Source organism: Peromyscus maniculatus, chromosome 1 (genome assembly GCF_049852395.1).
Source record: "Peromyscus maniculatus bairdii isolate BWxNUB_F1_BW_parent chromosome 1, HU_Pman_BW_mat_3.1, whole genome shotgun sequence".
In the NCBI taxonomy this organism is placed as follows: Eukaryota; Metazoa; Chordata; class Mammalia; order Rodentia; family Cricetidae; genus Peromyscus; species Peromyscus maniculatus.
Genome location: NC_134852.1, coordinates 39,962,163 through 39,990,071, shown reverse-complemented (window position 1 = coordinate 39,990,071; position 27,909 = coordinate 39,962,163). Strand labels below are relative to the sequence as shown.

At 42.6% G+C, this 27,909-nt stretch overlaps 1 protein-coding gene and 1 long non-coding RNA gene across 4 annotated transcripts in view; one reads left to right on the top strand and one right to left on the bottom strand.

The window, feature by feature from the left end:
* Positions 1-329: 329 nt before the first annotated feature.
* LOC143274354 (uncharacterized) overlaps positions 330-27,909 on the bottom strand; it is a 71,960-nt gene continuing 44,380 nt past the window's right edge. For all 3 annotated transcript variants that reach the window (XR_013052969.1, XR_013052971.1, XR_013052970.1), the window contains exons 2-4: positions 20,318-20,537; positions 13,249-13,407; positions 330-10,018 (exon numbers count right to left, since the gene is read on the bottom strand). This is a non-coding gene — a long non-coding RNA (uncharacterized LOC143274354). The remainder of the gene's footprint in view (positions 10,019-13,248; positions 13,408-20,317; positions 20,538-27,909) is intronic.
* On the top strand, positions 9,929-22,653 carry LOC121826216 (uncharacterized protein C2orf78 homolog). Its single transcript, XM_042270040.2, has 3 exons — positions 9,929-13,574; positions 15,034-15,771; positions 17,493-22,653. Exons 1-3 carry the CDS (start codon positions 13,568-13,570, stop codon positions 17,738-17,740), a joined length of 993 nt encoding a protein of 330 aa, XP_042125974.1. The 5' UTR covers positions 9,929-13,567; the 3' UTR covers positions 17,741-22,653.

Below are 27,909 nucleotides of genomic sequence, written 5' to 3'. Positions count from 1 at the left end.
AACACAGTCACAAAGAAGCCCTCTGATCTCTTCCTTGGGTAATGAACAGATGCTGACAGCTCATAAACCAGATCAACTGGTACAGTTTCTCATCCAGCTTTCTTCCACTTAGGTGTTCCTCTCCTTCCTGTCCAAAGCTGCTGATTCTATGTACAGTGAATGCTGATCGGACACTTTCGGCTGGATGGTGACACAGCGTCATAGATGAACGTTTGACCCATCCAGCAGGCCAGGTTATTCGAGGGTCTCGAGGAGGGACCACCTAGGAATCAATGGGGGGTGAGAGGGAAAGGAGACCAAGCGCGTGAAGAAAGACAGAGTCACTCTGAGTTGCGTCAAGGTCTCATTTATTGACTGGGTGTTAGAGCTTATAAACAGGGTTTCAGGTAGGGAGGGGGAGCAGGAGGAGTGAGGAGAGGACAAAGAAAATTCCTAAGGGAGGGTCAGCAGGAGGTCGCTTTGGTCCCAGGCCCCTGCAGCTAGCTGATTTAGTACAGGCTCCAAGAAGTTTATTTAATCGTACATTCCTAGGTTAGGCTAAGAGTCTCCTATTTACACGAGGCTTGATAAATCGTGGAAGGTTACACAGGTTCAAGACACAGCTGTCCGGAGTCGGTCCCCAACAAACGTTATAAGTTCTGCCAATACCCTGGAGTAGACCTCATGGGAAGGGGGACTTCCATGCCAGGATTGCCTCTTTTCACTAGCACACACCTCAGCTTCCATGACTAATGTCAGTCTCCTGACATCCTCTCCAACCAATTCCAACTTTTAGCTCGGAAGCCAACCTTACCATTGGCTGCTGCCCCATTTATGACATCATTCTCCCTCCAACCCCACAACACCTGGTAGGGTCTTGGGGTTGCCATGGTGATGCCTGTAAACAATTGGGATCATCACAGATCACCTGTGCCCAGTGACCAGTAAGTGCTGTCTGATACCGGACACACTTGCCACTCAGGTCAGCTGATCAGACAAGGACAAACAATCCTCTTGCTTCATTGTACTGTGGATTGCTGATACTCTCCCCTCAACCATGGCAGGTAAGGAAAGAAACTTTAAAACATTTCTCTTGATCACTTCTCCCTTATTTTTACTATGCTTTTAAATCTTTGTTTAATGGGGATTCTATTGATGTTGATATCTCCATTTGATTGTTATATTTGGATTATTTATATATTTATACATATTATTTGTGTGTAGAAAATGTGGAAAAAAGACAAATGGAAGAGATGACATCATATCCCAAGCCATTTTTAGCAACCACACTTTTGAATTCAGTCTAGGTAAAAGTTCCCTAGGTAAAAGTTTCTGAGCTAAAACCATCTGGTCCTGGGCATTTTTTGGTTGGCAGACTTTTAATTGTCGTTTCTATTTCCTTAGGGGTTATTTGTCTATTTAAATAGTTTGTCTGGTCTTGATTAACTTTGGTATGTGGTACCTATCCAGAAAATCATCCATTTCTTTTAGATTTTCCAATTTTGTGGAGTATAGGTTTTTCAAGCATGACCTGAAGATTCTCTGGATTTCTTTGTTGTCTGTTGTTATATCTCTCTTTTCATTTCAGAGGCTCTCTCTCTCTGCTTTTGTGTTAATTTGAATAAGGGCTTATCTATCTTGTTGATTTTCTCAAAGAACCAACTCTTTGTTTCATTGATTCTTTATGTTGTTCTTTTTGTTTCTATTTTATTGATTTCAGTCCTCAATATGATTATTTCCTGGCGTCTGTTTCTCCTGGGTGAGTTTGCTTCTTTTTGTTCTAGAGCTTTTAGAAGTACTGTTAATTCACTAGTGTGAGATTTCTCCAACTTCTTTATATATTTAGTGCTATGAATTATCCTCTTAGCACTGCTTTCATAGTGTCCCATAAGTTTGGGTATATTGTACATTCGTTTTTGTTGAATTCTAGTAAATCTTTAATTTCTTTATTTATTCCTTGACCCATTGGTGATTCAACTGGGCATTATTCAGTTTCCATGAGATTGTAGGCTTTCTGTAATTTTTGTTGTTGTTGAAATCTAACTTTAGGCCATGGTGGTCCAATAAGATACAGGAGGTTATTTCAATGTTTTTGTATCTGTTGACATTTGCCTTGTGACCAAGCATGTGTTTGATTTTGGAGAAGGTTCCATGGGGGTGCTGAGAAGAAGATATATTCTTTGTGTTATGGTGGAATATTCTATAGCTATCTATTAAGTCCATTTGAGTCATAACATCTGCTAGTTCCCTTATTTCTTTGTTAAGGTTCTATCTGGCAGACCTGTCCATTGGTGAGAGTGGGGTCTTGAAGTCTCCCACTACTAGTGTATGGGGTTTGATGTGTGATTTAAGCTTTAGTAATGTTTCTTTTACAAATGTAGGTACCCTTTTATTTGGGGCATAAATATTCAGAATTGAGACTTCATATTGTCGGAATATCTGTGATAAATATGTAATGTCCTTCCCGATCTCTTTCAATTGATTTTAGTTTTAAGTCTATTTTATTAGATATTAGTATAGCTACACCAGCTTGCTTCTTAAATCCATTTGATTGGAAAGTCTTTTCCCAGCCTTTTATTCTGAGGTAGTGTTTGTCTTTGAAGTTGAGGTGTGTTTCTTGTATGCAGCAAATGGATGGATCTTGTTTTCATATCCATTCTGTTAGCCTGTGTCTTTTTAATAGGTGAATTGAGACCATTGATATTAATGGATATTAATGACCAGTTATTGCTAATTCTGTTATTTTTTGGAGGTACTGTTGTATGTTTCCCTTCTTTGGTATTTGTTGGTGTGGAACTATCTATTGCCTCTGTTTTCATGGGTGTATCTAAATTCCTTAGGTTGGATTTTTCCTTCCAGTGCTTTCTATATGACTGGATTTGTGGAAAGATATTGTTCCTGTTCGTTTACTCAGATTTTCTATTTCCAGCATTCTCTCTGTTTCTTCTTCATTTTTTTTTGTTTCCCTTTTCAGGTCTTGGACAGTTTCCTTCATCTGTTTCATTGCTTTTTCATTATTTCTTTCAGGGCTTAATTGTTTTCTTCTGCTTTATGTGTCCTTTCCTCTAGTTTTTTATAGCGGTCTTCTCATTTTTTGTTTGACTTTTCCTCAATTTCATTTGTGATTCCTTCTATATAAGCCTCTACCCTCTTCATGATGTTATTCATAAGGCTGGTTTCTTCTGCTTCTTCCATTTTTTGATGTTCAGGTCTAGCTGTTGGAGGCGGGCTAGGTTCTGGTGATGGTGTATTGCTCTTCATTTTGTTGTATGTACTCTGCCTTGACATCTGCCCATCTCCTTATGGATTCGTTCTTGGTCTTATCAGCGCACTTGGTCCAGACAGAGCTTATAGATTCAGGAAGCCTCTCTCACTTGTCCAGATGGGAGCTCCCGGGCATGATGGGAGCTTTTCTCCAGATGCAGAATCTGCTGGAGGTCTTGGAGAAGGGGAGTCTCCCCAGTGGGGTGGAGGGGATGCTGCCTGATGGCCAGAACCTGGGGAAAAGTTGGGCAGGTCTTCCCCAGAATGGCTGGTACCCAGGGATGGGATCTAGGTTGAGCCCAGGCACTCACCTCTTGTCCAGATGGTAGTTCCGGGGCAGCATGGGAGCTGGGGGCTGGTCTGTACATCTCAGGAAATGGCTGGGGTCTCGGGCCGATGGGTGTGGGGGCAGAGCATGGAGATTGCAGAGTCTGCCAGGGGTCTTGGAGAAGGGGAGCCTTCCCAGTGGGGTTGGAGATGATCCTCCCGGATGGCCAGAACATGGGGCCAAGTTGGGCAGGTCTTCCCTGGAATGACTGGTGCCCAGGGATGGGATCTAGGATGAGCCCAGGCACTCACCTCTTGTCCAGATGGCAGTTTGGGGGCAGGATGGGAGCTGGGGGCTGGTCTCTAAGTCTCAGGAAATGGCTGGGGTCTCGGCGGATGGGTGTGGTGGCAGGGAGTAGAGATTGCAGGGTCTGCCAGGGGTCTTGGAAAAGGGGAGCCTTCCCAGTGGGGTGGAGAGGATCCTGCCCGATGGCCAGAACCTGGGGCCAACTTAGCCAGGTCTTCCCCAGAATGCCTGGTGCTCAAAGATGGGATTTAGGCTGAGCCCAGGCACTCACCTCTTGTCCAGATGAGAGGTCTCATTAATTCTTTTTAGCATTTTGGATCTAATTTTAGGGCCAGGGTATATTCTTTCATTGGATCTGAATCAAGAGACAAAATGTGTTTCTTTGCTCTGTTATCAGGGCCACAGTATGCTTCTTAGGTTCTGTGTTGAGGGCTAAAGTGTTTCTTCCACTAGCATATGTCTCAGGGCCAGAGTGTGTTTCTCTCACTAGCTCTGATTTCTGGGTCAGAATGGATTTCTTTGATTGGCCACATTTCCTTACATGGCTCCTCACAGGAAACTAAAAACCGGCCATCTCATCATTTTTCTTACTGTCCTCTTGCTTCCAACAGAAAATTTCCAAAGTGCACCTTTCTTTGGGACAGAATGTGCTCTGTAGCCCTCTGTGCCTGTGCTGAGGAATGCCATACACTTAGCAAGAAGTGTGTGCAACTTCTCCAGGGTCTCTACCTCAGCTGTGACTTCAGCATGGCTCCTGTCATCAGACTCCAGCACTTGTTGCCAGCAGCTCATGGACAGTGCTTACCCCTACCTACCGGCTGGCATGACCATGGTGACTGCGTTGACTGACTGGTATCTACATTGGCACTCTCCTATCCAGGTGTTTTCCAGTGGGAACCCATAGGAAGCACTGACCGAAGGAAAGCTGTGTGGTGATATTGTATTTGTGCTGAAATGTGATATTTTATTTGTAGGTTAATAAATAAAGTTTGCATATAGATCAGACGTCATAGACAGCTATAAACAGAACTCATGCAGTGGTGGCACATGTCTTTAATCTGATGACAAGCAGACAGAGTCTCTGTGTGTTCAATGACACAGCCAAGCATGGTGGCACATGCCTTTAATCCCACTACCAACCATAGAGACCTGGAGGTCTGTATAGAGAGGCAGTGATGAGGAAGTGAGGTAGCTGTGTTAAGAGCCAATGAAAAGGCAAAACAGCAAGGCAATTAAGGTACAGATTACACAGAAAGGATCTCTTGAGAAGCTACAGTGATGTGGTGAGCTAAGGTTAGTTGGTAGCTATCACTCTGATCTCCTTGGCTTTTACCCCTGTATTTGGCTCTGTGTTTCTTATTTAATAAGACTGTTTAGAAATTTGTCTACATTTGGCACCCATCCTGGGGCCATGTTGAGTCTCATGACCATGATGATATGTGGATAGGAGAAGCAATTACAAAAGTTTTGAGGAAACATGTCATATGTTTTGCGTGTGGAAAAGAAGGTCAATTGAAAAGGGAATGTAAACAGAGCATTCCTAGAAAGAAGGTTTATTCAAGGAACAATGACAACAGAATACCCCTCCCTTCTGGATTATGCAGAAGGTCTGGTAAGGGTAAACATAGAATCAATGAATGCAGATCAACAAGGGACAAATAAGGTAATCCTTTGCCTCAGTCCTCAGGAAACTCCCAGAGGGGCCTCATGCAGGCCCCCAAAGAAAATTCATTTCAGACCTTACTGCCATCATAGAAGAAACCCCTTCTCAGAGCAATTAAATAACCAAATGCCCATTGGAATAAACCAGGCTGCATGGAGTGATAGAACAGCAGAGGCAGAGAGAATAGAAAATTCAGGAAAAAACACAAACCTAATTTTTTGGCAAAATTTTATAAATGAACAAAGACCAAATTAAAAATATGAATAAATGACATTGTGGATGGTTTGGTAGATATGGGTGCAGATGTGACAATAATTGAACCAGAATTTTGGCATCCAAATTGGCCACTTCAGGAGGTAAATGTTCAGCTGTTATGGACTGGAAAATTATCTCAAGTGAAACAAAGCACAAAATTGCATGAATGTCCTGAAGGACAGAGAGGAAAATGAAAACCATTAGTGGCTAATATAGCTATGAACTTTTGTGGCCATGATCTCTTAGAACAATGAAAAACTCAGATTAACATTCCTCTGAAAACAGGACAGGGAATGTTCACCAGGAACAACTGAGTAGTTACTAAGTGTCTGTAAACCGAGGTGGTACCATTGCTACTGAAGCACAGCTCATAGGAATACATGGCCAACTACTGAAGGAACCTGGCTGTTGATGTGCATTGAAAGGATGGGATCATCTCACTTAGCAGGTACTGACTCCTTCCTTGACTCTTTTTCAGTGGTGGAAATGGAGACAGCTTTCAGATTGACACCTTCAGGCCTGACACTCTGTCTGCTGCAGAGTCCTGACTGCTGCAATGTCTGCACCCAGGCTACCCAGATGAAGATACCACCTGTTGATGGGAACAGGTCATTAACTGCGCTCATTCACAGTCCTTCAGAATTCCTTCCTTGCCTCCAGCTAAAAGCCTGGAATTAACAGAGAATAACAATGTGGAAGAGATGACTGCTGAGCAATCAAAGCTGCTGAATGACTATGAGGGCAGTACAGAAAACCAAGGTTCATCCTTCCTCCCTTTAGCACACCCCAACATACAGCAGCCCCTGAACTACATTGATGCTGAGAGACTAAGGCAGAACCGAGCTTCTGATATTGCCATTTTGGGAAGCAATAGCCTTGGTCTAGAACAGACTGGGTCTTTGCAGACTGTCATGGTATCAAGCATTGACTTAGAAGACATGACCACAGTGTGGCAGATATTCAACTTCCCCAAATCTTACACTCCCTCACTGACCTAGACCACTGGGAAAATACCACAGCAATCCATTCCAAGGACTCCATAGTTATCAAGAGGGATTAGGTTCAGGAATGCTCCAGCATCATAGGACTCCCTGAACAGGTGAGCAAGAAAGACCAGAAATTATCTCATCTGCTTCATGGAGCTCTTCAGGCCCAAATCAAGCACCAGGACCTGGTGAGGGGAAGAGAGGCTAGAGCCAATGCTGGGGCCAGTGAAGGGGTTATTGACAACATGAACAACAAACATTTGGAGGGCAAAGCTCAGGAAGCCATACCCAGCCGGCCCAGGATAGCTAGGGTGCAGGGGCAAAACAGGACTAAGAAGACTAGGGCAAACAATTTCAGCAAAACACAGCAGCTGAAGCCATGAAGTCACAGAGTCAAGACACAAGAGAAGTCCAGCATTCCCCAAGACCCAGAGGAAGAGAAATATACATGAGCCCATCGACAACAGCTTAAAGCCATGCACTAACCTTGGAAAACAGATGCTCCATGCAGGGCCTTCACACACTGGAAAAGAAGAGTGAGAAAAAAACTGGCAACTCATCCACCCAGGCTCTGCTAAATTTCAAGTGCAACAAAGATCCCAGGACAGACCCAGGTGCTACATCACTACAGGATGTGCTGTGTGATGGCCTGAGGCCCTGTTAAAATGCTGGGCAATGCTCAGAGACCAGAGAGCAATGTTTGCAAGTAACTCTCTCCCTCCCACTAGGAGCTGCCCCCACCGGGGAGGTCAATTTAGGACCTCTACCTTTCCCAGCCCTAGACAAGACTCAAGCAAGACTGGTTTCTAGAAAGCCTCTCTCCCTGGCTTCACGTAGGCCCCCTGCAGTGTACCTTTTGAGCCCTCATTCCCACTCAGCTCAGCCTACCACACCCAAGCCATCTAAACCAGCTCCTGCCAGCACTTCTTTGATGGCCTCTGACAAGCCAGTTCTGCCTATTGCTACCAGTGCCACACGAGAAAACATAACTAACCCCATCCAGTCTTGCCCTGGGCCTCAGCCAGCTGTCTGTAGGCCAGTATCCTACAGGGCATCATCTCACCCTTCACTACAGAGGGAGCTTGCCTCTGCTGACAAGAACAAGGCCCCATCACCTCTCAAACCTCAAATCCAATGTCTGCTGCAAGACTTCAGCCACCAACCAATTCCATGAAGGAATGTCCATATTCCAGGGCCAGTCATCTCACAGCCCATCACAGAAGAGCAGAGGCCAGAGAGGGAGGCCTTGAAGAGGCGGGCTCAACAGGAGAGAGAGAATGCCACCAAATACACCTCTCTGGGAAAACCACAGCTCTTCCTTCAGAGGCAGAAGGATATGGAAATTTCTAGATATTATGACTATGTCATGTATGTTCTAGTCTAGTTTTTGGAACATAGTACTATTCAACACAGCCATGGTGAGATATAAACACAGATATACATGTATACATTGTATTAAAATCTTGGTGAGTGTGTAGATAATTCGGTACATATGGAGTTAAGGAGATTAATTGGAGATCCAGGGATTTATATATAAATGGTCAGACAGTTTCTATACTTGTAAATATTTGAAGACACTAAAGGTGATTAGAGAAATTAAGGCAGTTATATCATCCATGATTAAGTATATATAGAAGGCTTTGATGGTTTTTTCATGCCTTTGCACTTGTTCTTTAATGTTTCCAAAGTAGAAATAAGTATTACATAAATTCATCATATGCAATAAGTCACTGCTAGGATTATTTAAGTTAAAAGTAATTAGTCAAAACCTGTAGCAGTTATTAAATTATTCTCCTTGACTTTTATTTTCATTATAATGGTTTTTGAACTTGGTATGTTTCCTATAGTGTATACTGTATAGTGAACACACTCCTGTTCTTCCCGCACTTCCTCCCATTTTGAACCACTCACCCCAGTTCTTTAATCATTACTGGTCTGGGACAGATATCCTCCTAAAATTTCATTAAATGTAATACAGGATTCTATGTATACACTATCAAGCACCCATCTTAAAGAGAAAATATACAAGGTCGAGCATCTTCCTGAGAAGGGATTCATTCATAACGATGTATGTCTGAAGTTGTATCCATCTTTGAAATCATCCTTTTAATACTTTAATTCATTGTGTGTGTGTGTGTGTGTTTGTGTGTCATCAATCACTATGCATTTCCCTGATTCCTCTTCAATCTGAACATCTGCATGTGCTTATTATCTTTTTATTATACCAGAGTAGAATATTTTTTTCTTTGTCCTTTACTACCTGGGTTGCCTGATTTCTTATGATTTATGTATTTTATCTAATTCTATATAATCTAGATATTAATGCACTTACTGAGGTAGTAATAGCAAAGATGTTCTCCTGTTCTCTAGGAATCCCTCTCAATTATCTGTTTCTTTTTCTAGCAACAAATGTTTTACTTCCCTGAGAGACCATCTGTTAAGTACAACCAGGAATTCTTGAGTAGCTGGTGTGTTGCTCCATCCTGGCCTGTCTGTGAACATTCAACACTTTGACATACTTTGTGCTCTAATACTATCGGGGTTACTCACACTATGGCCTCTGAGGCATTTGGCATTTCATTTTACAGTGTGACACATAGGAAATATAACTCATTTGTTTATTAATTTCCTTTTAGTATCTTGAGACAGGTTTTCTCTCCATAACTCTGCATGTTCATAAATAAGTTGACCAGACTAGCTTTGAACAGACTAACATCAGCCTGCCTCTATCTCTGCCTTTGCAATTGTGCTTGCCCTGGTCCTGGCCCTGCCTGAAGAGTGCTGAGACTAAAGGAATGCTCTCACAAACTAAATGGAATCAAGTTTCTTTCTGTCTATGTAGATATCCAGATTTCCAAGCATGATTGGATGAAGAGGACATGTGTAAGCCAAGGTACATTTTTGGTACCTACCCCAAATCCCAAGAGACTTAACTGAATGTGTTTACAACTGGAATTCAACTTTGACTGATGTTTCTGAATACCTGCAGCTAAAGCAGAGATCCTAAGAATGTCATCCAGCTGTTGTAGGGGCTAACTGCAGAGGTGCACTGAAAGGAGGGGACATCCTACTTACCAGGTACTGACTTCTTCCTTAACTCCTTTTCAGTGGTGCAAAGGGAGACTTCCCTGGGAATCACACCTCAAGCCAGAGACTCCCTCCACTGTAGAACAGAACTTTGCTACTCCTGCATCCTGGATTACCAGATAAGAACACCAACTATTGATGGGGAAAATTGTCATTAACAGTCCCCATCCACAACCTTCAGAATTCTTGGCATTGCCACAAGCTCCATGCCTGGAACAAACAGAGAATGACAACCTGCATGAGATGGCAGCAGTGCCTCTGGATGCCTATGAGTGCACGAAAGAAAACCAAGACCCATCTCTTCTCCCTTTAGCATACCCCAACATGTAACATCCCTTGCACTTCACTGATGCTGGGAGCCTAGGGCAGAAGCTTGCTTCTGACAATGCCACATTGGGAAGCAGCAGTCTTGGTCAGGATGACCCTGGGGCATGCACAGTGTGTTGGCCTCCAGCATGGACTTTGCAGACATGACTACACTGGTGGCAGAAGTTCACCTTCCCAACTGCTCAACTCCCTCTCTGAACCAAACCAATTCCAGATTTCCACAGCAACCCAATGCAAAGACTCCAGGGTCATCATCAGCGATCAAGCCCAGTAAAAATAAGATGTCATCAGCACACCCTTAAACCAGGTGAGGAGGAAGGAAGAGAAACACTCTAATCTGCTTTATGGAGATTCTCTAGCCAGAATCCAGTATCAGAACCTTGTGGAAGGAGTAGCTGTGGCTAGTGCTCTGACCAGAAAGAGATATTGACAACACAGTCAAGCAAATGGAGGGCAAAGCCCAGAAAGTTACACTCTGTAGGCTCAAAAGACCTAGGATTCATGGGCAAGATGAGACCAAAAGAGCTAGAGAAATCAACTCCAAGAAAGTTGAAGGAGCTGAAGCCATCAAGTCAGAGTCATGGCAGAAGAGAAGCCCACTGTCCTCCACAACGAGAGGAAGTGGAATCCACTTGAGCTCAGCCATCATAGCTTTAAAAAGTCTCAAACACACCTCAGCGAGCACATGCTGGAGTCTGTGAAGGTCTGTCACTCACTGTGGAAGAAGGGTGAGAGGAAAACTGGCATCTCCTGAACCTTGAACTCTGTGCCACTCTGTGCTCTAATAGTATCAGAGTTTGTTACACTTTGGCCTCTGAGACATTTGTCATTACCTTTTTCCAGGGTTACATATAGTAAACAAATTAATTTATTTATTAACTCACTTTTAATATCTTGAGACAGGGACCCTCTCCATAGCCCAGCACGTCCTAGAACTGACATCAAACAGGCAAGCATTGAACTCACAAAGATCTGCCTGCTTCCCCCTCTGCTTCCACCTCCATCTCAGCCTCTGCCTCCCCTTCTGTCTCCACTTCTGCCTCCTCCTCTGCTGCTGCCTCAGGAGTGTTGGGACTAATGGAATGCTCCAAGAAACCAGCTGGAATCCAGATTCTTTCTGTACATGTGAATAACCACATCTCCATGCATGTCTTGATGAAGAGGCCATGTGTACTCCAGGGTGCATTTTTGGGTACATACCTAAAATTCAAAGAGACTAAATTGCATGTGTTTACAACTGTAACTTAACTCAGATTCATCTTTTCCTGACAATGTGCCTTGTTTCAGTTGTAGGCTGTACTGGCTACAATACCTGTGAAGCACTGACCTCTAATGAGGTGTGCTCATGCTATTCTGGGTATTTTCTGCTTTTGTGGTAAAGTTATGATTGCTTTTCTACTTCTAGGAAGTGGGGTATCTAAATTTTACTGAGGAATTGTATTTACCCTGTTCATAGAGTTTCATGGTTGTAAATGAATTTCTAAACTGTCTTATTAAATAAGAAACACAAAGCCAAATATAGGGGTGAAAGCCTTAGAGATCAGGGAAATAGTGATAGCCACCAACCTTACCTCTCCAGCCCTGCAGCTACCAAAAGTGAGCTACTTTCTGTCTTACCCTCGCCTTTATTGCCTTGTTGTTCTGTCTTCTCATTGGATCTTAGCCTTGCTACCTCACTTCCTTGTCAATGCCTGTCTGTACAGACCTCCAGGTTTCTATAGTTGGTACTGGGTTTAAAGGCACCACACTAGGCTGTTACCTAGTTCCTCCTTGGACACATAGTGACCCTGCCTGCCTTTTGATGGGATTAAGGGTATGTACTACCACTGCCTGATTCCTGTGTTTACTTAAAAGTGGCTGGCCATTTTCCTTTTGATCTCCAGGCATGCTTTATTTATTAACATGCAAATAAATATCACCTACCAATAATCTCTTGAATGAGGTTTGGTGGACCTTTTTTTGTCAGAAGGGAGCAGAGCAGAGAGGGAACATTAGCCACAGTGGAGCAGAGCAGAGCAGAACAGTAACTTTCGCTGGGGAAATCTTCCCCTAACAAAGCAGAGTTGTTTCATGGGGGAATACTTTAACTGGAACAGATGTAAGCTGCTAGCTTATTGACTTTGTGCTATTCCTTGGCTCTCAACTGCCAGGATCACTTTCCATCAAGCTGCAACACTTACAAAAACACCTATATTGCTTTTTTCATGTAACCCACCGCCACATAACAACAAATGCCTTCCTGCTCAAGGTGTTCCATTTCTATTTAGCCTTTTCTCAGAAAAAAAGCATGGCAGAGAATGCTAGAGCCCAGGATTCTGCAGAGCCTGTTGCCAGGAGGAAGAAGGTTCAGTAACTCTCACACTCATTATACTTGGGGATGAAGAGGGAAGGCAGCCAGACTCAATGACTAACAACTTGAAACAATAAGAAGGGAGGCAAGATACAAAGAATGCCCATGTGTCTAAGACCGGAGTGATATACATGATGATTACCCAAACAACAGGGGTTACCCCTCAAGTGCTTGCTACTACCAGCAGCCTCCAATTACAAGCATCTTCATGATGACCAGAAGACCACTGCTTCTGGAAGTTCACCATGATACTGGCCACCACTTTAAAAATACAGGGTTACCCTACTCCAAAAATCAAACCATACCAAATAGGGATGAAAAGCAGAGAAGGGAGATGTGAGTCCTGCCTGGGACAAAACAGACTAAGGAAGGCCTCTAGGAGAAGAAACCCAAAGAGAAGATTCTTGGAGTTCATCATCAAAGGTGCATCAATACCCTTTCCTTCAACCCAGTCAGAAAGGAGCCTTTGATCTCTTTCTTGGGTCATGGACAGAGGATGACAGCTCATAAATCAGATCAACTGAAAAGGTTTCACACCCACATTTCCTTCACGAAGGTGTTCCTCTCTTTCTTGCCCAAGGCTGCTGACTCTATGTACCAGTGAATGCTGATAGGACACTTTCGGCTGGAAGGTGACACCTCATAGGAACAATAGACACATCTTCATCGATGAACGTTATAAGAAGCTCTGCCAATACTCTGGACTAAACCTCCTGAGAGGGGGAATTCCATGCCAGTATTACCTACTTTTACTAGCACACACCTCAGCCTCCATGGCTGCTGTTGGTCTCCTGGCATTCTGTCCATCCCATCTGTTACCTCAGAATCCATTCTTCCCATTGGCTGTTGTACTGTTTATGACATCATTCTCCCTCCAACCCTACCACCACCTGGTAGGGTCTTGGGGTTGCCATGGAGATGCCTGTAAACAAATTTGGACCATCACAGGTCACCTGTGACAAGTGACCAGTAAGTGCTATCTGATACCAGACATAATTGCCACTCAGGTCAGCTGATCAGACAAGGACAAACAATTCTCTTGCTCCATTGTACTGTGGATTGCTGATACTTTCCATCCAAACATGGCAGGTAAGGAAAGAAATTTTAAAACATTAAAAAAAGGGATCACTTCTCCCTTATTTTTACTATACCTTTAAATTTTTGTTTAATTGGTATATTATTGATGTTGATAGAGATATCTGGAATTGAATGTCACATTTAGATTTGGTTCTTAGTGGGGTTAGAATACATGGAAATAAAGAAGGCACACTGCAGAGATGACCCTGGATGTACACAAAGGTAGTTTGGAACTAATGTTACAGATAACCACAGAGTAAATAAAAAGGCACAAGACATTTTCATATCCCAACCCATTACTATGCAGCCACACTGTTGAGATTAGTCTAGGTAAAGGTTTCCTGTCACATATAGAAAACAATATCCAGCTCTAGGCCCTGGCTCTTACACTCTATCCAGCCCATCTTCCACAGCATTCTCCTCATCTTTTGGTAGGGTTGGATGTTATCAACATGGGCTGGCTACTCCACAGTCAGTGGTTCTCTGGACAAGAACTGACACACCAGTGTGTGCTGGGATTCTCACAAGGATTCCCAACTAGGAGAGTTACAAGAAATTAACAATTACTGTGGAAGTGTTCATTGAAGAATCAATTTAACCATCTATTAAATTAAGAAATAATCTTATTCAGAGATGAACTCCACAATACATTTGCAGTCCCAAGACATCATATGAAACACAGGCACTCAATATGAAATGTTATCAGCAGGTTGTATTTGTGTAGTCATATATGCATATGAGCTGAATGGCTATATAAATGTAAGAGGTAATGAGTTACACAAAAAGTAGTGGGGAACAGGGGGAGCTAGATGATGAAAGGATTCTTAGCTAAATACAGTTCTTATCTATGAAATTCCTGATACATCATTTCATTAAGAAAACTCAGAGTAGAGCCAAGCCTGGTAGACATGGAAAGAACCTAAAATGCCAATTCTCTGATGCAGAGGCTGGCCAGTCTGTGTGATTTCAAGGCCAGACTGATCTAGGTAGAGAATCTCTCTCTCTCTCTCTCTCTCTCTCTCTCTCTCTCTCTCTCTCTCTCTCTCTCTCTCTCTCTCTCTCTACATAGAGGAAGATTTGCACACAGCAGGACAAAGGCACAGGCACGATAAGCTGTCTAAGGTTCTCCTTCTTTAAACATTTCTGTTCTGGGACACAGGTGTAAGGCAGTGCCACAGCAGGAATCAGAACAAGACAAAGCAGAGCAAAGATAGGTATTGTCTAGGTCACAGCAAGGGTCATCATGGATCAATTAGAAAGTCCAGGTCCACATAGGAAGAATAGGCAGCTCATCAAATGAGTGTCATCCTATCCATTACCAAGAACCATTCTGAATGATTTGTTTGGGATTTGTGAGGGAAAATAGATCTCAGACTTTCTCAGATGGTACAAACTGATGATAACACAGCTCCTCACAGGAAACTAGAAGGACTTCTCAACATTCTTCCCATTTTCCTCTTACTTCCTACAGAAAATTTCCAAAGTGCACCTTTCTTTGAGACAGAATGTGCTCTGCAACCCTCTGCACATGTGCTAGGGAATACCACGCCCTTAGTAGGAAGTGTGTGCAACTTCTCCAGGGTCTCCACCCCAGCTGTGAGTGCAGCATGGCTCCTGTCATCAGACTCCAGCACTTGTTTCCAGCAGCTCATAGACAGTGCCTACCCATATTTACCTCCTGGCAAAACCATGGTGACTGTGCTGACTGATCAGGACCAGAGCTCTGCCTCAGCACTCTCCTATCCAGGAATTCTCCAGTGGGATCCCACGGGAAACACTGACTGGAGGGAAGCTGCACTCCAGGACTTCACTGTAACTGTCATTGACCAGAATATCACATTCTCCTCCTTGTCTAGGACAGCCCAGGGTGAAAATATTTTAGATGACAATGCCTTAGTCCTCTCCTATCCAACATTGTCTGCCAGCCTTGTTCAGGCCACACCACCACAGTTGCCAAATGAAGGATACAGCCTGGCACCTTCCTACCAGGAAGAATACAGCCTGGGCCCTCTGATGCCTGGAGAACTCAGGCAGTTTCTGCAGTCGTATGGTTCTATGTCCTACTCTGGAGGTCAGGCCTCTGCCCTGCTACCAGAGATGGTGATGATGCCAAAGGAGATTCAGTCAATGAATGTCCAAACACCCTTCTCCACCTCTGCCATCTACTATCCCACACCTGCTCAAGAAATGCCAGACACCAGTCTTCAAGGTGAGTAGAGCCAGGAGGGAGGACTGAGATCAGCACTCAAAGCAGACACAGCTCAAACTTTCAGGAGTGGATGTCCTCAGGGAGGAACAATGGGAGTCCTGAGAGCTCAGCCTTGCCCAGGCTCACCATCCCCATCTTCAGTCTCTATAATGACTGACAATGCAGGGCAATGAGTGGCATCGATCCTCCATTAAGACATGTCCAAGAACACCACCACAGACACACACGTCACTGACCTAGCTAATCAGTCCCATGCACCATTACACAGCAATCACCTCCTTCCTAATCTATTCCTCAGGGCCGTAGAGGACACCAAGGCCTTTCTCTTTGGTAACACTTTATTTTCTCTGTGCTGAATTCTGACTCTAGAGCAGTGCAACTCCAAATCTGTCCTAGAAGAAGTATTACTTGTAGATTCCAAGTGCTGGCTCTGCCATTCTCTTACAAGCATAAGTGCATTAGAGTCCAGTATACCCGGTGTACCAGAGTACATCAGCTAAGTTGGGCAAAGCTTTTCTCTCTCTCTTGTCTCACTTCTCTCTCTCTCTCTCTCTCTCTCTCTCTCTCTCTCTCTCTCTCTCTCTCTCTCTCTCTCTCTCTCTCTCTTGCTCTCTGTCTCCAGTGTACAATTGCTAAGTTGGGCAAATATTTTCTCTCTCTTCTCCCTCTACCACTCACCATGCCCCTCCTTTCTCTCTCTCTCTCTCTCTCTCTCTCTCTCTCTCTCTCTCTCTCTCTCTCTCTCTTTCTCTCTCCCTCCCTCCCCCCTCTCCCTCTCCATCTCCCTCTCTCTGTCTTCTCTTTTGAATGTTATTTAGAGGTGAGCCAAGGAAATTCATGATCACTAGGATATGTTCTAAACTACAAAGATAACCCAAGCTAAACATTTCACCTTCTTAAATCAATTTTCACATCACTAATAACAAGACTGTGAAATGTGGAGGTAAAGGAAATTCAGGGTTGTTGAAAAGATTGCCTTGCAGGAGTGAGGAACTGGGTTTGGACACCTGAACCAATTTAGAAAGTCAGGCAAGAGGGGGAATTTGAGTAATGCCAAGAGTTGGAAGACACGAGCAAGTTCTTGAAAATTATGGACCAGACAACCTACCTGATAGCAAACATCCACAGAAATGAGGGTCACTCTTTCTTTCTTTCTTTCTTTCTTTCTTTCTTTCTTTCTTTCTTTCTTTCTTTCTTTCTTTCTTTCTTTCTTTCTTTCTTTTTCTTTTTCTTTTCCTTTTTTTTTTGGTTTTTTGAGACAGGGTTTCTCTGTGTAGCTTTGTGCCTTTCCTGGAACTCACTTGGTAGCCCAGGCTGGTCTCAAACTCACAGAGATCTGCCTGCCTCTACCTCCTGAGTGCTGGGATTAAAGGAGTGTGCCACCACCACCGGGTGAGGGTCACTCTTTCAAAGATAAAGGGAAAGGAAAGGGAGGACCACACCCCAAGGGAATTCTGTCACCTCCCCATGATCTCTAAGCATGCACATGACACACAAACACCGAGGAAAACATAAACATCTGAGAAATCATGATATCACATGGTTACTAGAAATAAGAGAGTGGTCACAAGTCTCCCAACAGAGGTGCTGCCTGTGCTACTCAAGCAGAGCTCACAGGAATGCCTTCCCCACTGCTGTAGGGGTCTGAGTACTGAGGAGCACTGAAAAGTGGGGAGCACCTCACTTACCAGGCACTGACTTCTTCCTTGACTCTTTTTCAGTGGTGAAAATGGAGATGGCCCTGGAATTGACAGCTGCAGGCCAGACACTCTGTCTGCTGCAGAGTCCAGACCTCTGCAATTCCTGCATGCAGGATGTTCAGAAGTCACCACCTGTCCATGGGGACTGGTCATTAACTGCCCACATAGACAGTCCTTCAGAATTCCTGCCCTTGCCTCCTGCTCCAATCTTAGAACAAACAGAGAATAATGACTTGGATTTAATGGCAGCCTCTCTATCAACTCCTTGAATGTTGCTCTGCTGGCAAGAACAAGTACCCATTACCTACCAAACCTCAAATCCAATAAGACTTCAACTGCCAACCAATTCCAAGGAGGAAAGTCCACATTCCAGGGCCAGTCATCTCAAAGCCCATCACAGAAGAGCAGAGGACAGAGAAGGAGGCCATGAAGAGGCGGGCTCAACAGGAGAGAGATAATGCCGCCAAGTACACCTCTCTGAGAAAACCGCAGCTCTTCCTTCAGAGGCAGAAGGATATGGAATTTTCTAGATATTATGGCTATGTCATGTAAGGGCTGGCCTAGACTTTGGAACACAGTGCTATTCAACACATACAAGGTGAAATACAGATACACATATACATATAAACATTGGACTTAAAGACTTGGGTGAATGTGTACATATGTAGGTAACTAATGGAGTTAAGGAGGTTAATGTGTAGATCCAAGAATATTTATAAAAATGGTCAGAAATAGTTTCTATACTTGTAAATATTTGAAGACACAAAAGTGACTGGAGATGCTAAAGTCAGATATATCATCCATGAGTAAGTATATAGAAGACTGATGGTTTCTTAGTACCTTTGCTATTATTCATTTATGTTGACAAATTAGTAATATGTGATACATTAATACATCATATGCTATAAATCACTGATAGTGTTTTTATTTAAGGTAAAAGCAATTAGCAAAAACCTGTACTGGTTATAAAAGTTTTCTCCTTGAATTTTATTTTCATTATACTAGTTTTTGAACTTGGTATGTTCCCTATAGTGTATACTGTTATAGTAAACACACTCCTGTTCTTACCACACTTCCTCCCATTTTGAATCACCCACTTAAGCCCTTTAATGATTACTATTCTGGGGCAGAGCTCCTCCTGAAATTTCATTATATGAAATACAGGATTCCATGTATTTACCATCAAGCACGCACTTTAAAGAGAAAATATACAAGGTTGACCAATTTCCTGAGAAGGGTTTCATTTCTTTATTCTTTGATTCCAGTTGTATCCATCTTTGAAATCACCCATTAATACTTTATTTTGTGTTTGTGTGTTTGTTTGTTGTCCACCTGAATTCCTGTGGAACACATGTGTGGAGTGCCCACAGAGGCCCACAGAGGCCAGAAGAGGCCATCAGACCTCTGAGGTCTGGAATTAAGAGAGATTGAAAGCCACCAGAAGGTTCTCTGAAGCAAGCCTGGGGACTCTGCAATCACTCCAGTGTTCTTACCCACTGAGCCATCTCATGAGCCTCAGTTGAATCCACATACTGCAAACAACATAACTTCTTCTTTCCCTGAAAAGATTTCACGTTCTATGAACATCCTATTTTCTTCACCCGTGGTAATGCTGTTGGACACCATGCTTGGTTCCCATATACTCTTGAAACAGTGCTGCAGTCACTACTGATGGGCAAGTACCTTTCTAGTATATTGAGTTCATTGTTTGGAAAGGTATATATCATATATGTGGTGGGCCAGGTTTTGGCTTTTGGAGGATTCTCCACACTGACATCCAATCAGGCTGGAAATCTTTCTATCCTCCCCAGAATTGCATAATATTCCTTTCTGTGAACTCTCTCAGTGGTGGCTGTCATTTCTTTATAGTTGGCCTTGGATGGCATCTAGGAGGTTCACTATGCATTTCCCTGATTGCTTATCAATCTGAACTTTTGTATGTCCTCACTCTCCTTTTTATGAAATAGAGAGGACTGTCTTTCTCTTTGTACTTTACTACCTGGGTTGCCTGCTTTCTTATGATTTATGTATTTTATCTAATTCTTAATAATCTAAATATTAATCTTTTTACTGGAGTAGCAATAGCAAATATGTCCTCCTGTTCTCTAGGCCCACTTCTCAAATAACTGTTTCTTTTTTTCTGGGAACAAATGCTTTACTTTCCCCAGAGACCATTTGTCAAATACGTCCCAGATTTCTGATGTGGCTGGTGATTTCCATCCTGGACTGTCTCTAAACTTTCAACACTTTGGCATACTCAGGGCCCTAATACTGTTAGTGTTACTCAGACTATGACCTCAGAGGCATTTGGCATTTCTTTTGACATGGGAACACATAGGAAATATAACTCATTGATTTGCTAATTTGGTTTTAGATTCTTGAGACAGGTTCTCTCTCCATAACCCTGCATGTTCAGGAACCAACTATGCTGATCATGTGAGCCTTGAACTCACAAACATCATCCTGCCTCTACCTATGCCACTACCTTTAACTATGTCTATGACTCTGCCTCTGCCTCTGCAATTTCCCTGGTACTGACCCTGCCTCAAGAGTGCTGAGACTAAAGGAATGCTCCAAGAAGCAAAATGGAATCAAGTCTCTTTCTGTCTATGTGGATATCCAGGTTTCCCAGAATGATTGGATGAAGAGGACATGTGTAAGCGAACATGCATTGGTACCTACCCAAAACCTGAAGAGATTGAACTGAATGTGTTTACAACTGTAACTCCACTCAGGCTGATGTTTCTGAATATCTGCAGCTAAAGCAGAGATCCTAAGAATGTCATCCAGCTGTTGTAGGGGCCTAAGTGCAGAGGTGCACTGAAAGGAGAGGGCATCCCACTTACCAGGTACTGACTTCTTCCTTGACTCTTTTTCAGTGGTGCAAAGGGAGACTTCTCTGGCAATGACACCTCAAGCCAGACACTCCCTCAGCTACTGAACAGAACTCTGCAACTCCTGCACCCTGGATTCCCAGATGAGGACACCTCTTGTTGATTGTGGCAAGTCATTAACTGCCCCCATCCACAACCTTCAGAATTCCTGGCATTGCCACAAGCTCCATACCTGGAACATACAGAGAATGACAACCTGCATGAGATGACAAAGAATCTTTCACTGCCTCTGTATGCCTATGAGTGCATGAAAGGAAATCAAGACCCATCTCTCCTCCCTTTAGCACACCCCAACATGCAGCATCCCTGCACTTCACTGATGCTGGGAGCCTATGGCAGAAGCTTGCTTCTGACAATGCCACAAAGGGAAGCAGCAGTATTGGTCAGGATGAGCCTGGGGCATGAACAGTGTGTTGGCCTCCAGTATAGACTTGCAGACATGACTACACTGGTGGCAGATGTTCACCTTCCGGCTCAACTGCTCAACTCCTTCACTGAACTACAAACTACATTTCCAGGTTCCCATAGCCACCAAATCCACAAACTCCATAGTTATCAGGAGCAATCAGTTCCAGTAAAGATGAGGGATCATCAGCACACCATTAAACCATTTGAGGAAAAATGAAGAGAAAGGTTCTAATCTACTTTATGGAGCTGCTCTGAGCATAATCCAATGTCAGGATCTGGTGGATGGAAAGAGGCTTGGACCAGTGTTGTGGCCAGATAAGGGGCTATTGACAACATGGCCAAGCAAATAGAGGGTAAAGCTCAGAAAGCCATACTCTGTAGGCCCAACAGAACTAGGGTTCATGGGCAAGACCAGACAAAGAGAACTAGAGAAATCAACTCCAAGAAAGCTGAAGGAGCTTAAGCCATGAAGTCATAGAGTCACACCAAGAGGAAGCAGGATCTACCTGAGCTCAGCCATGATACCTTTAAAAAGCCTCAAACCAACCTCAGCATACACATGCTGGATTCTGTGATGGTCTGTCACTCACTGTGAAAGAAGGGAGAGAAGAAAGCTGGCATCTCCTGAACCTTCAAATCTTTGTGCTATTCTTTGCTCTAATAGTATCAGAGTTTGTTACACTTTGGCCTCTGAGACATTTGGCATTATCTTTTTCCAGGATTACATATAGTAAACAGAAATCATTTATTTGTTAACTCACTTTTAGATTCTTGAGACAGGGACCTTTTCCATAGCCCAGCATGTCCTGGAACTGGCTGCACTGAACAAGTTACCATTGAACTCACAAATGAACTGCCTCTGCCTCTGCCTTCTCCTCAGCCAATGCCTCAAGAGTGCTGGGACTAAAGGAATGCTCCAACAAGCCAAGTGGAATCAAGGTTCTTTCTGTACATGTGGATAACCATGTTTCCCAGCAAGGCTTGATGAAGAGACCATTTGTAATCCATGGTGGATTTTTTTGTACACACGTAAAATCCAAAGAGACTTAACTGCATGAGTTTACAACTGGAACTTAACTTGGATTAATTTTTTTCTGACAATCTGTTTTGTTTCAGTTGTAGGCTGTACTTGCTACAATACCTGTGAAGCAGTGACCTCTAATAAGGTAGGATTATGCTATGTAGGGGACTTTGTGCTTTTGTGGTAAAGTTATTATTGCTTTGCTACTTCTAAGAAGTAGGGCATCACAATTTTGCTGAACAATTGTATTCAAGCTGTCCATAGAGTTTCATTATGTATCTCTCTTAAAAATATCTAAACCCCAACTACTGTGTAGGGTAGTTGTCCATTTGTCCATTCTAATAAAGGTTATATCCAGAGGCACCCAAATAGAAAATGCTAAGAAAGACAGCATGGAAATATCCCACCTTCTGTACGCAATGGTCCTCACAGGGACAATTTTCGAATAACAGAATGATGAATAGCAATGGCTTAGGGAGGCCTCTGGTTCTCTCTCTCTCTCTCTCTCTCTCTCTCTCTCTCTCTCGCTTTAACTACAGACTTGGACACTGCCATGAGACTACTGTGCTTCACTTTACACCTTAGGAACAAGAGAAAGGCATTTGGATGGATATATTCCAGTCTTGATATTATTATTTTAATCTTTATGTTTTCAAATTAAGTATCTCATAGAACAATCCTTATTAAGTAAATTTCAGGAAGCATTTTTCTTATTAAAGCAATTAATAAAATGCTCTTTTATGGAATTCTTCTCAGTGACTGTTAATTCTCATTGTACTATTCATTGAACACGTTTTTTCTTAAAACATTACATTGTATACTGAGCCCAGAAACTCAGTTACTTACACCTATTCATTCCTTACCTCTCAACACAAATCTTAGCAATTGTTCTGCTCCACAGCATTGCCTCCAATGTCATGAATGGAACCATGTAGGTGAGTGTAATCTAGGATTGATATATAGAGACAGCCTCAGGAGATATATGTCTGGGACTGCATACACGGTACAATATGATTATCTCAAGTTAAATGAATTCTCCTGCAATCACCTTGACTGCATTCATCATTTTAGCTGAAATGAGTTCCATGATGTGTAGACATCACATATTCCCTATCCATTGCTCTGTTACTGGAAAGCAAGATCAGGCCCTAACATAGATATTTCTGAAAAATGCTGCAATCTACACTGATGTGCAAAGCAACAACATGATCAATTTCTTATAATAATAAGGATGGGATATGTGGAAGACCAGGTGAAGGTGTTTAAAGGCTCTCCACACTGAAATTCATAGAAGGTAGAATACTTCACATTATACCCACCAACTTATAGGTGTTTCATGTGGAAGCAATACTTGGAAGCCCCCTACTTTGAGTTAACTCTCCACTTCTTCTATTCTCTAGCATCCAAAAAGACCATTTTCTACCAGGGCCTGGTGTTCAAATGCAAGTAACATTTAGAATGACAAGTCCAGTTATCATGACTCTCCTTGGCTCCTTCTACTATGTGCAGTTAAGATTCACAGCCACAGACATGTCTATCACTGCATTAATCTGTTCAATTACTTTCTACGGTCTCCATCCATCTGAGGTAATCACAGCTAAGACATCACAATGGGATGTTCATTTGATTTTGGAATAGAAAGCCATGCTACTCTATTCTACCCCACTGCTCTAGCTCTCAATTCGATTAGGCTCCAACTTGTAGGACAATCCCTGAGCTTTTGATGGACTGCTTTGTGCATGATCAATTTCACCATCTCACCACAGCAGGGGCCACTGAGACTCAGCAGCTGAAACAATTGCAACTCTTTCCATCAGCAATAGAAACAAATGCCAAAGGAAGACCAGCAAGGAGGCACACTGTAACAATTGCATCTGCACCTGAAACTACATTAATCTCCTGCAAAAACAAGGTTCAGAAGGGATATATAGAGACCCAGACACTCCATTGAACAAAACATTAGCAATTGTCTTCCAACTGGTACCTAGTACCTCCTCCCTCACAGGAGATTTTATGGTGGATCATACTACCAGATAAGAATTCCCTTCTGTGCATGTACACACATATCAAAATGAAGAGTTGTTGCGAATATACCTAACCAATGTGCCTTCTCGGTACCAGTCATTTTACTATGTGAGGGAGGCAGCCAACAACCTAATAGGACAATTCCTGAGCATTCTCCCCCAAAATGATGGAAGAGCCTGCTTGGTCTATGAAAGCCAGCCTGCAATCAGAAAGGGGGTTCCAGCTAAGGGCAAGTCAGACTTCTTCATATCCTGCAACTCAGATTGGCACTGTTCTACTTCTGGCTCATAACTTACAACAAGATCAAAGTAGCTTTCATAATTTGGAAGGACCTAAGGACCTTCTTGGCCAACATATCCTGAGGCTTAAGCCCACCTCTGGCACTTAATATTCAGGGAGTACCACTATCCACCCATGCAGGATACCATCTTTCAAATTCTTAACTTACTTTTACTCTTCTTGGAGATGCTGTCCCAAATCGTCAGGCACTTGGAGGATATAATGATACCATCCAGGAAAGACTGATTCCTAACAGGGTGCCTAGGGTCTGTAAAGACCTACCACTGCCTATTCTATCAGGGGACAGGCTTCCTGCAAAGTCACACACTAACCAGATTCTCTAAGAAGGAGGGCAAATCTTGTCCTCTACAGCTGGAAAAGATCCAACCCTTAGAGCTACAGATTCCTCACTAGGACAGAATTCACAACAAGGGTAGGTATGGATAGGAAGTCCTTTTAAATTAAAATTTTTTAATTTAATTTAATTTTTAATTAAATTAAATTTAAAAAGTTTTTTATTTTTTAATTTTTAAATTAAATTTAAAAAATTAAATTCAATTTAAAAAAGTCTTTGTATTCTAGATCATAGACTTCTATGACAAGTCTCTTTAACTCCTAGTTTTCATGACTCTCATGGCACCATTGTGGATCGTAACATCTCTTAGGACTCTGGTAACATTAACCCATCCTCTTCTCACTGAAACAAATACAAGAGCATGGCCACCGTCTGCCCATCCACTTGAGTTTATGCACACATCTGACACACACCACAACACTGAAGAAGCAGGTGCCTCACTCTCTTTTCCTGAACAAGCCAGGCCACTGAGAGGGCTCAGAATGAGCAAGCAATCTCTGACCCCAGCACATTATCTCTAATGAAAACATATACCCAGGTTGTCCTGTGTGTATTGCTAAACATAGCATGGCATGTGTTTACTTTGCTCTCAGAAGTCAACATTTTACATGCATGTTTTCTAGCTATTCGGATTTATGGACTTCAGAAGCTCACGAGCTCGGCATGTGGTTTTCTTCCTGAAAATTTAGCCAGCACAAGTATTATCACATGTGTGTCTCCATAACCATATCTATTCCTACAGTGGGGGGGGACAAAGGTCTTCTCACCTGACATAGAACACCATTGATACAGCAAGAAATAATTCTACCCAAGTCAACAGTAATGAACTTGTTAAATACCAAAGTTATTTAAAAGTGAATCGTGGATGAGTTACTCGCACTAGGCACCATGATTTAGATGTAGCTGCAGGAAGCAAAAACTCACATGTGCATCATATAAATAACAGGAAATCCCTAAGTGCTCTTAGGGATTCGAAGCCATCAAGACAGGTGTGAAAAGTATCTCCCCTGTAATGCATTAAAACTTCTATGAGCTTAAGGAGGATTCCTGTGCACTTTGCACTTCAGTTTTTCTAAAACTGGGAAATCTACCTGCTTTGAGTCTCATAGTATCCTCAACCACCACAAAGAAAGTTACAGTGTGGAGGAAACTGTTACTCAACAAACAGGGATGGCCCTGTTCTCTTGGCTTTCCCTCTGTCAGCTTCTCTTGGTTGCTTTACCTCTTTATATCACCAATGTTCCCATTTGATTGAATTGTGCACAACTACCAAGGCCTCCCATAGCTTCCAAGGAACATAACAAACCAAAAGGATCAGCAAATGTACTAAAGACCAATAGCAATTCCAAGGTCCCAGTTGAATTCATCTCATTCCCAAGACTAGCATGAATACAGGCCCATCCATTTCTGGGAACTATACCTCAGAGACCACCCACAATGTACTCTTCCATCAACAAATCTATCCACTGTTACCTTTCAGAACCTGGTTTTAACAGAAACCCCAAAACATGAAGAATAATAAACAAACGGGCCAGAAAAATGCTTATATTTTCATATTACTTTGAACACACCTGAGGGGCCATGCTGACTACTGCAATTGAAGTACCAATGCACACTGTCCTACTGAGATTTTGTTAATATAACACAAACCAGAGTCCTGAGGAAAGACAAAAAAATCAATTCAGCAGTTGCCTATCTGACTTGAGCTTCTAGGAATGACTATGAAGCATGATCTTTAATAATAATTGATAGACAATGTTGGACAATCCTATACCAAAACAGTTGGACTAGAAATATATAAGAATGGTCACTGAGCAAGCCTAAATAAGCATGCCAGTAAGCAACAATCCTCTGTGGTCTCTGCTCCAGTTCCTGCCTCAAGGTCCTGCCTTGTACTCTGGCTTGGATGCCTAGACAATGGGCTATAAATTATAAGCAGACAGACACTCAATCCTGCCCCAATTTGATTTTGCTCAGTGCTTTATCATTGTCATGGAGAAGCAACATAGATTACATACAAACACACATATACACACAATCACACACACACACACACACACCAAAACAAAAATTCTCATGCATTATAGTGCACTACATTAAGAATAGAATCCTCAGCTTAAACTGTAAATACAAAGAAGGCATAGAATAACCCATTTAAACACACAAGGAGACAGACAGCTCACCTACATTAGTATGTCAACCACAAATAAGCCCTTGGTTAAAGGAGAAAGTAGAATTTCCTTAAACACACAAACTACAGGAATTAATAACCACTCACTCATGATTTGAAAAGATGACCTGTGTGGGAGCCCATTGTCAGGTTCCTCGTGGCTTTCCCAGCAGGTCCTCATAGAGAGGATGATTAGGACCAGGGGCCTGAGTGCAGATGTCTGAGATGGTCTGCACTTGGCTGTGCTGTGGGGAGGTCTTTTGCTCTGCCCCCTTGACCTCTTTATAAATACCCTGGGGCAGAGACAGTCAGGGCCCCATGGAAAAGGTTCCAGTCCCTCTCGAGGCTATCCTTTATTTTCTATCTGTTTATCTCCGCAGTATGAATCCTTCTATCTAATATTTCCTGCTCTTCACACTCAAAAAACTCTGGGGAACTGTGGGGTTGGTGGGTAAACTCCCCACAGAAGGGCATCCGAACAGGGACTAAATAAAAAAGAAAAAAAGGGGGGGTGACTAAAGACAAAAAAAGAGGAACTATAGAAAAAAAGGGGGGACTAAAAACAAAAAAGTGGGGGACTAAAGACAAATGAACAGGGACTAAAGACAAAGTAATAGGGACTAAAGATAAAGGAAAATAATAGTTTTATTACAGAGTTTTTGGCAAAAGTGTGAGTCAGCACTGCCAGTGTAAAGTGGCATGCCAGTGTTATGTAATATATGTATGAGGGGCAGGGGTTTTATCCCCAAGAGAAAAGGAAAACAGACTGGAAGGATGTCCAATGCTGCAGTGCAAAATTTTCTGCTGTCAAAATTTTCTATTTTCTATCCCTTTCTCAATTTCTATCTGTGTAAAATAAGTATAAGGTATAGTGTAGTAATATAGTGTAGGAAAAAGAAGTGTAAGATCTTGTAGAAAAAAATAAGTAAGGCAACTAGACAGAAAAACTCTTCAATTCCCTAACTTGGGAGCTATGAAAGCAAACTTGGAAAAAAATCTTCCATTGAGCTTTATGTTGAGATTATGAGGAAGAAAAAGTCTCCTATGAAAGCTTTTGACCTGGGGACAGTTGAAATGCTAAGTCCAAGTGACAGGAGAAAGTGATTTCTCCCTGAGGCAAAAATTTGGGTGTAAGAGACAGCCCATTTACCACTGACAGTGCATCTCTGCCAGCTCTGGAATGGCTGAGAGAACTCGGCAACTTTGGGGTGTGGCTTCGTCCCAATGTTACAGTCCCCTAGCAACAAATATCACAACTCTATAACAACAACACTCACTAAATCCCA

Coding starts and splice junctions, on each gene's coding strand:
- LOC121826216 (XM_042270040.2), top strand. Junction 15,772..17,492: donor GCCAGACACCAGTCTTCAAG/GTGAGTAGAGCC, acceptor ACTCTTTTTCAG/TGGTGAAAATGGAGATGGCC.